Source organism: Hesperophylax consimilis, chromosome 5, assembly GCF_061612785.1.
Source record: "Hesperophylax consimilis isolate HC1 chromosome 5, BYU_Hcon_1.0, whole genome shotgun sequence".
In the NCBI taxonomy this organism is placed as follows: Eukaryota; Metazoa; Arthropoda; class Insecta; order Trichoptera; family Limnephilidae; genus Hesperophylax; species Hesperophylax consimilis.
Window position 1 is genome coordinate 2,744,026 of NC_142840.1, and position 12,091 is coordinate 2,756,116.

At 32.7% G+C, this 12,091-nt stretch overlaps 1 protein-coding gene across 1 annotated transcript; it reads right to left on the reverse strand.

Annotated features, from left to right (window-relative positions):
* Window positions 1–1,133: 1,133 nt before the first annotated feature.
* Hip14 (palmitoyltransferase Hip14) lies at window positions 1,134–11,606 on the reverse strand. Its single transcript, XM_089631960.1, has 6 exons — window positions 10,838–11,606; window positions 10,553–10,720; window positions 9,953–10,315; window positions 9,296–9,455; window positions 4,801–5,042; window positions 1,134–4,138 (listed from the first exon to the last, which is right to left on the reverse strand). The coding sequence occupies exons 1-6, from the start codon at window positions 11,522–11,524 to the stop codon at window positions 3,914–3,916; spliced, it is 1,845 nt and encodes a 614-aa protein (XP_089488086.1). The 5' UTR covers window positions 11,525–11,606; the 3' UTR covers window positions 1,134–3,913.
* Window positions 11,607–12,091: the final 485 nt, after the last annotated feature.

The window sequence follows — 12,091 nt, forward strand, 5'->3', positions numbered from 1 at the left end:
TAGCAGGGTCTGAATGGGTTAATTTCTCTAAGCGCGGACATTAACGACTAACGAATTGTCAGCGAAGATTGCCGGAGATAGCCGAGCGATGGCGAAGGAAAGGAGCGGGGGGGTGGTATGCGCAGAACGAACCTAATTTGGTACTCCAACAGGTCGTTCTTATCGTGGACAGAGTATAGATTGCATACAACTAGCAATAAGGAAATTATCAGGGAACAGAAAATAGTGGCAGTTTCAGGTTAATATAACACTCCTAAATAGCAGTCAAAATGCTACATATTTAGAATATCCAACGCAGCACTTGATTTGAGGGAAGTACCTGAATAGGCTGCCACTTCCTGTTCTACATTTGCACTCACTCAGGTTTAAAGGTGTACAAATATAAACCATGATACATATTTGTATTGTTATATATAATTGACAGATTAAATATTCTTTATGCGCTACATAACTTGTAACGGTAGCTGGTTTTTGGTACATTATGGATATTTCTGTATATTGTAAAAAATTAACATTTAATTACTCGATAAACACAAGGATAAAAGCCCTCGGTTGAGTTATTGCTGGATTTCGTTATGTTGTGTAGAGTTTCCTTATAGATAAATATAATGATACCGATGAAGCTACGCTTTATAAAACTAATTAACACATAAACTGATTGTTCGAGCTATTTCTGGTTTTAACACAACATCTAAAGAGCCATTTACTTATCAATTATTGAGTTCATTTAAATTGAAATTAATCTTAATTTGAAGCAATAAGTAAATGATTTAGATAAGGATATGTTTGATTTGACCCATTCACCGATATAAATTGCAAAAAAACAAATTAATAAGTTGAAATTCAAATTAGATTTTAAGAGTGTTGATAAAAAATCATTAAACAAATAATTATTTAATGTTTGACGTTAAATAAAATACCATTTGAACTCTTCCTATGTTTATAAACAATGAAAGAATACTATTTATTATGCCAGAACATCAATACATATAAAAATAGTTTTCCACAGAATTGCAGCACAAAATATACTTTTTTAATAGCACAAATCGTAATAAATAATGATGCTACGTAGAGGTGCCATAACTAAAGAAATACAATTAAAATGTAAAGGTAATATTTACATCAAATATATAATGTTATAAAGGGATGTAATTTTTATTTTAGAAAAAGGTGATAGGAATTGTGATGAAAATAAATAAAAAAACATTAAAAATATTCAGAAATATGTTTAGTGATGACTAATTATCATTACATATAGTACATCTTATCGTTACGTGAAACTTAAGTTATACATTTTTGTTATATAAAAAATCAATGGTTTTGTTTATTTGAGATGGTAACACAAAAGATATTATAAAAAAAATAAAAGCTAACAGTCATAGCACTAATATGTAATAATATAGTATCAAAACGAACATTAGTAAACATTTGAGCATAATATTATTATTTCTAGTTACATAAAGCTATGCAATGTTACATTATAAGTTTAGAGTGTAGAGTGCTTTTAAGCTTTTGCTTAAGTATATTTTTATGATTAATGATTCTTATTCATAAAGAAACAACCAAATTATACCGACTGCAAACAGTAACTCTTCGCTTTGGTGGTAATATCCAGTTAGTGATACTCTCTAAAGAGTTCTGTTTAACCGGAATACTGTTTCTACTCAGCAGGACTTGAAGAGTACATAAAAACATTATCAAATATGTAAATAAATTAAAATTCATAGGTGATATCTAATTGTTATTGAATTATTAGGCATTTATTATAAGTTTTAGAATGCAAATGAAACAAAGCAATGGTTGACATGTGATGTCTATCATTTTGGATAAACGAAAAAGGTTTTTAATTATTGATAAGTTTGCATTTAACAACAAAATTAACTTGCATATTTCTTTGAAAATAATGTTAATGGTGAGTATTCTACAATTCCATACAGCAGTTTCCTCATTCCAGGGAATCGGGACCCCATTGTTCAATCGACCTTTTCAAGACGTCTAATAGATATTGATCAGATGATATAATACATGATACATTGGACATAAAGAGACTATAAACAAGAATTTTTACCAGCACGAATCGTTTGTGGATCTTTATTGTTTACAAAAGAATCACCTATATACATAATGTTAATCACCTATGTAATATAATGTTAGAACAAATTCGCCAACCAATCTTATAATTTTGAACGAAATAAAAAGTGAAATGAGATGGTTAAAATTTGAGGAAACAAATTTTAAATTGTCGTAATATAAATCCTAAAACATAGTAAAGACTTAAATCTAACTGACTAACATAATATACTATTTAAAAAAAGCTACACGTAAATAAGCATTTAAGATCTTATTTAAAGTACAATTTGACTGTGAAACCAGTTCCAAAGAGAACTCTCAGTAAGTCACAGCAATGTATTTATAATAAACATTTCTAAAACACAATAGGCTAAATGAAATGACTACATTATTATATTTCATTGGGAAGTCCAGAGCAATGGAGAAATTTATCCTAACACCGAAATTTTTCATTCATCGCATAGAATTTATAAGGATAGTTCGAAAAAATTACAGAGGTAAAAAGAACATAATAATTTATACCAATAAAAATACAAAGCTATTTTTTCAGTAATTCAAATTAATTCTTTGTATGAAAATTCAGAAGAATATATTTTTAATACAATAAAAATAATTCAATAAATATATGACATTATGAAAATGGTAAAAAAAATTTACTATGAACTGATCCGAAAAACATAAATATTATTTTGTACTAATGAATGTTCGTTACGTGTGAATGAGATTTAAAATGTGTATTTTACTTTACTTAACCCTTTGGATACATTTACATATGAAGATGATCCAATTATCGTTTCAATATCAATTAATGTTTATCTAAATGTTTAGGCTTGTAATATATTAGGAAATTAATTTTTTAAGGTGTTGATGCAAATGCCTAAAAACAGAAAGCTGATGCGACAATATCAAAAGGGTTAAATCTCTAAAATATTTAATAAATTAATGACTTAGAACTCAATAACTTAACACAAACTATAGTTAACCCGCTCCGCTCTGTGAAATGTAACCAAAAACTAAACAGAAATTTATTCAAAGTTCAATGCAGTGCTTTAACAATACAATATATATGTACATATTATAATGCACACCACGGTAGATATTATATAATTTTTTTTTTTTAAGATCAATAGTAAATATTATACAAAGAGATAGATGCCGCCCCTAATACTTGTTGTACAGACTTAAACAGACACATGGCGTAGATCTTTAAATGTAAACATTATTGACATTTTTCTTAGAATATTATTTGATATTTTTTTTATTAAGTAGGCAAATGTAAAACAACAAACAACACGCAGAAACAATATATTCCAGTGCAAAAATACTACGCCGAATTTTCCTGCAAAATTAAACGTCCGTATCATTTCAGATAATTCGTAATTTTCTTTGCAGGGCGCCCTAAATATTTAAAACAATTACAGATTATTAGAATCTGACTGCGTTGGATTAATCACAAGCAGCATTTGCATTGCAATCTTAATTTGCATATTCACATAACTTATCAATTGATCGATACATAAATATATAATATTTTATAAGTTGTGTACTGTGACAATCCACTGAGTCAGACTTAAGACAAACAAGTTATCATCAATAGAATCTATTTTAAAAAATATGGTTTTTTTTCTACATGATTACCGGCAAAACTAGCCTATTGTAGAATTTTTAATTAAGGCTTTTCTAAAAATATTAAATATCGAAATGAAATTATTTCAAACTTATGTTTGACCAGAGTGGATTGTCCCAATATACTGATACTTTATACTAATTGCATTGAACTGTAATAAAAGGTATCGTGGGAAAGAAATCAGACCATTTCTCCTGCAGAGCGGGTGTTTGGATCTCAGACGTACTTCCACCTGTCATTGGTGTCTCCTTGCTCCGAGTGGTATGCCTTCATCCAGTCCGTGCGCTTGGGGTGGGCCAGACCGCAGATGGAGATGCCCAGGAAGTCTGCTAAGTTGTTCAGGAAGCCCCGCGAGAAGGGGGAGCGCCCTCCAGAGGCCTGGAAGTGCTTGTAGCGCCCCCTGTTCATGCACTCATTTGTGGTCATGCCTAAGCACAGAGCCTGCAAACAAAATATGATAGTAAAGACAGTGTCCCAAACAAGAATATCAAAGTTAAGAACTGATATTTTAAAATAAATGGAATTTCACAGATAAGTGGCAAGTAACTGACCAGCGCTTAAAAGAGACATTTATTATGTATTTTGATTGAGTGTGAACAACAGCCAGAAACTAGCAAAAAGTCCATGTATGTTAATATAAAACAAGCAAAAATTCATTGCCGTTTTCATCACCAATCTCAGCCTCCAAAGCGTAGTGATTTACAAATTGGACTTTAGTTGACACGTTACAGGTTTGATTCTATAGTATTCTCAAAATAGAATAATCACAATGCTCAAACTCTTATTTAAATTGAGGATTGAAGCTGCCAACTCCAAATCAAAATGTCTCGACTACTAATGCTCTTTATTTGGGTTGCGCACGTGTCTAATTGTACATATACATTTGCGAACCAAAAAGCGAACAGAGCCACGAATTATGGAAAAGAAACGAAGCAACTGCAAGCGGCGTTTAGCGTCATTTGCGGTTGCTTTGTTTCTTTCCCATAAGTTGAGGTTCATTTCAGCAATTTGGCTTGCGTATGTATACATAGCATTAGAGTTCCTACTGCATATGCTTTGTAACTACATTCCGCCCACAGTAGAAAACGTAATACTTAGCCTACCTGATATCCCTGGAACACGGTGAGCAGGGTGACCCACAGCACGTGCAGGATGGCGTTGGTGACGACCCAGGCCACCCAGGCGTTGCACTGGCCCACCTGCACCACGGCGCCCCAGATCCCATCTTCCTCCAGCCCCGGGGGGCAGCGCTCGCTCCAGAAGCGGGATGCTCCATAGATCATCCAGCAGCACATCATGATTAGGCAGATCAGGAAGCCCATGAAGTGCTTGTGGTTCTTTGCGCCTACAAAGTAATAATCAATAAATTATAGAATTCATAGATATTCCATGGTCAAGGGGTGAGCTCTCAACAAGCAACCCTGAGGTCATGGGTTCAAATACCGGCCTGCACAAATAAGCTTTATTCAAATAATTTGTGTTGTTTTTTAATTTTTGTTGTTTCAAATAATTTGGGGTACTATTGACAGGTTTACTGACTCCATTTATAGAATTAAGCGTACTCTATACCAGCACTTTGTTGAATCCTACAAATTATAGTAGCTTTGATAGTGTAGTTTTAGAGATTTGTCTTTTATATAGTATTGTTCTGGTTTCTATATTATGTTATGTTACTGTTACAGTTTTATAAATATTGTTTTATATTCAGTTTATCAGTTTAAAATTATTTCATGCTTTATGTATAATATTCCATAGCTCACTAAGTATAGTCTGTTCTTAAAATCCATGTAAAAGCCTGGCTGGGCGTAAAACCAAATAAAATAATAATAACAGATAATTTTCAGGCAGTAATTTTCCTCTTTTTTGAACATGAAGTGTGCAAAATTTCATCATGAAGTATCGAAATTCTGTTTAAGGGGGTGGGAAAAAGATATAAGGGTGGTTTTTCTAAATCTCGTGCAGACAGTGACCTTCTTCTTGTTTTGAAGGCCAAGTGTGCAAAATTTCATCAATCTCGGAATAAAACTAGATTTGTATAAAAATCAGATCCACACCGCCCGCCACAGACACTCTCTTTATCTTTTTATTTTATTTTTTTATTTTTATTTTTTTTTACAATATTTTATCTTACTTAAATCTTACAAAACTAATCAATCAGTTTGATTGTAAGAAATCTCTCACTTTTCTTATTTATTTGCTTATAATAATATATTAAAATCTCAACTTGATATCTTGATGCGTGATACATAATATTTACAATAGTATATATCTAAATAAAATATAAAAATACTTACTAATTATTATAATGCTTATGCTCATAATGTACCGTAGTAATTGTTTTATTTTTAACAATCGTTAACAGTTCTAGGTATTTTTCACAATATTATTTGTTTTTGATATTATTTGGTTTTCACAGATCTAGGTATTTATCCTCAATATTATTTTGTTTTCATGTTTCACGGAGGTAGAACGATCTAATTTTCGTTTTGATTTTTGAATACGATGTCTCATTTTTAATGTCTTCAGGTAATGCGTTAAATAATTCCGGAATTTTATGTCTTTTTGTTCCATCTCCGTATACATTTTGCGATATTTTAATAATAAACCTTTGTGCTTCTCTATGCCTAGTAGGGTAGTTATGGTTTACAGGTTTTTTGTATTCTGTGTTCCAGAATTCATCTAGCTTATATCTCTTCAGGCCTCTGCCATATTTTGTATTCTGTGTTCCAGAATTCATCTAGCTTATATCTCTTCAGGCCTCTGCCATATTTTGTATTCTGTGTTCCAGAATTCATCTAGCTTATATCTCTTCAGGCCTCTGCCATATTTTGTATTCTGTGTTCCAGAATTCATCTAGCTTATATCTCTTCAGACCTCTGCCATATTTTGTATTCTGTGTTCCAGAATTCATCTAGCTTATATCTCTTCAGACCTCTGCCATATTTTGTATTCTGTGTTCCAGAATTCATCTAGCTTATATCTCTTCAGACCTCTGCCATATTTTGTATTCTGTGTTCCAGAATTCATCTAGCTTATATCTCTTCAGACCTCTGCCATATTTTGTATTCTGTGTTCCAGAATTCATCTAGCTTATATCTCTTCAGGCCTCTGCCATATTTTGTATTCTGTGTTCCAGAATTCATCTAGCTTATATCTCTTCAGGCCTCTGCCATATTTTGTATTCTGTGTTCCAGAATTCATCTAGCTTATATCTCTTCAGGCCTCTGCCATATTTTGTATTCTGTGTTCCAGAATTCATCTAGCTTATATCTCTTCAGACCTCTGCCATATTTTGTATTCTGTGTTCCAGAATTCATCTAGCTTATATCTCTTCAGACCTCTGCCATATTTTGTATTCTGTGTTCCAGAATTCATCTAGCTTATATCTCTTCAGACCTCTGCCATATTTTGTATTCTGTGTTCCAGAATTCATCTAGCTTATATCTCTTCAGACCTCTGCCATATTTTGACAGAAGGTTGGAGTATTTCCACTTTGTAATAATATCCAAATAAATGGAATATTTCTGATTGTACCCGAAAAATAAAAATTGCTTTTGAAAGGTGATAAAATACGCTTCCAAATTTTATTATTTTAAATAAAAATATAATTTTTGATATATTAATTTTTTTAATGCGAACACAAAAATTTTAAATGGCTCTCCTTACGTTTTTTTCTAACTAAAATTACTGTCACTTCATATAAAAATAATTCATAAGAAAATTTACAGTAACTTCATATAAAAATAATTCATAAAAAAAATTATGTTTTTTTTGCAACTGCGTTCGGAACCTATGGTTTCAGAAAGGTGCACATTTTAATTATTCTGTGGTTAACTTCTATATTTGAATATATAAATCATCTTTCTAATACACCATGAAAGATTAAGGGAGATACAATGATTTCTATAAGACCGATATAATATGAATTGTTCCCAAAAGGCAACAAATTAGCCTGAAGACTTAACCCTTAAATGCATACTGTTGTAAAACTGCAACATACCGTTCAAACCACCTTTAACTCTTTGGTGTATACTTAATGCATGCCGTTTTAGAATTATCAAGTTCACGGTAATATATTTTATCGAGTGGCATCACCTTTTTTTTCTTTCGCGAATGTCAAATGTCACTTTTTCTTTAACAAAGTGAAGATTCTCGAAAATTGGTTGGAGGTTAGAATTACAGTTTTGTTTTGCTGTTATTATTTTGATTTTCTTAGGTAAGTAGATACAATAATACAATACTTATATGTAATAACTCGTATTTTTCCGGTACACTTATTAGTTTTGAGAAATTTTTTTAGGTTTTTTATTTTTTTTTCATACGTAAATTATTCATATTAATTTTTATTATTAAATACATGGTGTTGTAAACCTGCCACATTTTTTTTTAATCAAATATCATTAAAAAATTACAAAAAAATTAAATTCTTTATATTTCCTTGCATATGCATGTAAATATCTACAAAATATATTTTTTTCCAGAAAAATAAATAAATCATGCATTTAAGGGTTAAATAGATAGATATAAGATAGATTCATAACTATTTTCTTTTTCCCACATTTTTCATTTCAAATGTATCTCTCGTGTTTTAATATAATGTTTATTCAGATAAAAGATAGAGATTAACAGAATACCATTTTTTTAAGTAATAAGATAGCATTTCAATCACGGAACAAGATAACATTATTTGTGCAAACGAGTAATTCTGTAGAATTTTCATAACATTATCTGTTTATCTGGTGATGACATTTTATATACCAGTACCTAGCTACCTACTAACATGCTACTCGAATTTTGGCATTGATATTCGGATGAAAATTTTAATTTTGGTAGAAAAATAAATAATGTAAAAAAGTAAAGGAAATTATGGTACAGAATAATAATGAAGATAGGTTAATTCTAGAAGAACTATCACTCAATAGAAAAAAAAACTATATGTGTATTTATATAAACCGAGGTAAGCTCAATTTTTCCTTGCTGGTGAAATTGATAAAAAATTTTCAAATATCGAAATTCTTTCTGGAAGAGACGATCAATTTTATCGGTCTGAGGCATGGGAATAGAAAAGGTCTTATTATATAAATTGGCAAAATCACTTTGTTTATAACAAGTGTTGTTACTTTACTAAAGAAAATGCACTTGGAAAACAAATGAACAGGTGACATTGTGGGCATATCAAATTTTAAAAAAAGTGGAAACATTTGCAAATAATTATCAACACTGCTCTAGACAGACTTTACCACATTTAGGACAGGTTGTTTCACAGAGATTCAAATGTAACATTGTCAACAAATGGCCATTCAGCGCTATTTTGTTTTTTTTGATAGTTGGAAGGTCCCCGTTAAATTAATTCAAACAAATTGTAATCAGCAGAAGAGGATAACTATCATGTTTTTAAGCTGAAATGCACCTCTTGTAAAAAAAAAAAACATAATGCTGAATGAAAACAAAGCGCTCAGTGGTCATTTGATGACTTTGTCGCACGTAAATTTCTGAGAAACAACTGGGTCTTAGAGCATGATGATATTATGTAAAATAACACTATTTTATACAGTCAACACATTTTCTGTTAAAAGAAAAGCTTTTTGAAGAACATACCAATACAATTCCCAACCCAGGGACAGTGGTGGTCAAACTTTGCAACACATCGGTTACAAACTGAGCAATGCTTGGAGCGGATGGGCCTCTTCACCAGACAGGAAGAACAGAAATAAGCCGGCTGGAATGGCTGCAGCTTGATTGCCATGTCAACCATATTCTAGAAAATAACAAATATTATATACATTGCATATTTAGAAAAGAAAGAATTCTGAGGATGCAATAACAACCTAAATGCGTACAAGCTGTTTTTGCTTCCATTGCCTTTTTGGTATCTCCAATCACTTCTTTATCTGCTGAGTAAATATTATTTCTGTAGGTTTTGCTGTTGGAACAACAGGAAAAAAAATTAAAACTAGTTTCAAGTATATACATTTCATACTTTGCGTAAATCGCGTTTTACTCAAAACTACGATTTTCATAATAAGTTGTTGTTGCATCCAACTGTGAGAAATTGAAAAATTACTAACATTAGCCTAAACTAGCTGTACCCCGCCACTCATTGCTGTGGCTCAGTCTGTGCAGATAGAGAAACAATAGTACGTTTTACTTTTACCTCCAACAGATGGCGCTGTTTTTCCATCGCTATCGAATCCAGACGCATATTATTATTATAAAAGCTGATTGGTAATACCAAAAGAAGTGTAAATGTTTTACCTTAACTCTGTCTTCTTCAGTAGCGACAATAACGCCCGGGTCTCCTCTCCAGGTCTTAATGAAACAATACCACAACACTCCCGAGCACAACAGAAATCCAAGACTAGTCATAACACTCACAACCGGCATAAAAAATATAATCCACGTTATATAAAACCACAACTTAGTTGCCAAATAAACACTTAGCGGAAACACATTCTTCAATTCTCTGTAGAATAATATGCTGCCCATTGTGTGTACAATGGCATACATGCACGTCAAGATAAACATCTTTATTATATATAATGTATTTAGCTGGAACACCTGGCCAACCAGGTAGAATGTTACAAATGGTGCGGAGAGCATTGTCCACCATCTAAAACGCTAAAACAAAAAAATAATGTTAAAAACTTTTAGAAATCAATTTATTAATTATCATAATATGTAATTGGTTCAAACAATCATTTTTTTATGTAAGTGTGTACTTGACATCATAAAAAATATTGCTGCTTCAAGTTTTGTAAAAAATGCTATAGTTAATTAATCAATAAAATTAGCAGGAAAATTTTCATAGAATTATAATATAAAGGTTATTAGAGTGGTAAAGTATTGGGAACATACTCTGTCGTGTGCAAGTTTCCTAAATACGTTGACCTTGCTGTGAGAAAAGACGTGCTCCCTCACTATGTCGGCCACTTCCGAACCAATCCAAATTGCTCCCAGTTGAGTCTGCAGCATATTGAGTGGTGTGTCACCTCGGAAATTGGGTGTTTCTAAGCTTGCCTTGCCCTGAAATAAGTTCGATTAATTAAATATTTACTTAAGATAAACTGAAGACATTTAAAGTACGATTTTATATAAAATGAGTCGTTGACTTATTAGATTGGAGTGGAATAAATTGTTTACCTGCACAATGAGTGTTGTAATAGCATTCATATTTCGAGCCATTATGGCCCAATGAAGAGCCGTGTTTCCATGCGATAGGTCAGTTAATCCTGTGGATGCCCCCAGAGTGATGAGGAGTCTTGTTGGGTCCACAGCGGAGGCCTTCCAACAAGACCACATGAGTGCCGTCATGCCGCCATTATCCGGCATGTCGATGTTGACTCCTTGGGTCACCAGGAAGGCCACCACGGGCGTGTGGCCGAACTGAGCGGCGAGGTGGATGCAGGCACAGCCCTCGGCATCCTTCAAAGTCGGATCGGCCCTAGCGGTCAATAGTAGCAAGGTCGCCCCAAGGTGGCCCTGTCTAGTTGCCCAATGAAGGGGGGTTGCATTCAGTTCCCCGCCGATGGCGTCTACCTTAGCGCCCTTCTCCAAGAAATACTTTATAATGGCTTTTCTGTTATTGATTGCGGCCCAATGAAGCAAAGTGACAGTCTCGGAGTCGGGCTGGTTGACGTCCCAGCCCGCCTCGACGAGTTCCTTCACCCTAGCGATAGCCCCATACTGGGTGGCTTTGACGATATCGAATCCACTATAGTCTTGGTCTGCGGGTGCGGGAGGCGCATCTTGGGGTAACAGTCCCTCCCGTTCCTGGTCAGGCTCCGCACAAGTACCGCTCGCGGCGGCACTGATGGCACTTTTATACATGATATTCACAACATTTACAATGTTTATATTTACTAAATATTTACGGACACAATTAGACAGATCTGACTTTGTCAGTGATGATAGGTTAACTTCAGTGTTGTCAGTTACGGATAAATAATTCCTAATATCACGTTATCACAAAGTAAATAGTTCTTATTTTTTATTCCAGAAAAATTAAATTAAATTTTTACTTACACTAGAATAACATGAAGCTAGCATGGAGGCTATTTTTATAAAACATATTATAATATAACATTTAACAAACAATGGTAGGTATTTATTAAACTTCATCACCAAAAAATAATATCTATGTGAGTCAATAGATATTTTATTTATATTTTAAATGCATATTTACAGAATAAAAAAATCCAATAACAAAGATACATTATACAAATACACAATCATAATTGCCTAATTAGCGATTTAAATTTATAAATGCTCAGGTGGAAAATGTCGATGTGAGTTTAGAAGGACTATCAAGATGTGTTTAATTTTCTAGGTATGCCTGCTTCTCCGTTATTCTCAGATGTATTATTATCTATATGATATCTCACTCGTCTATACCCA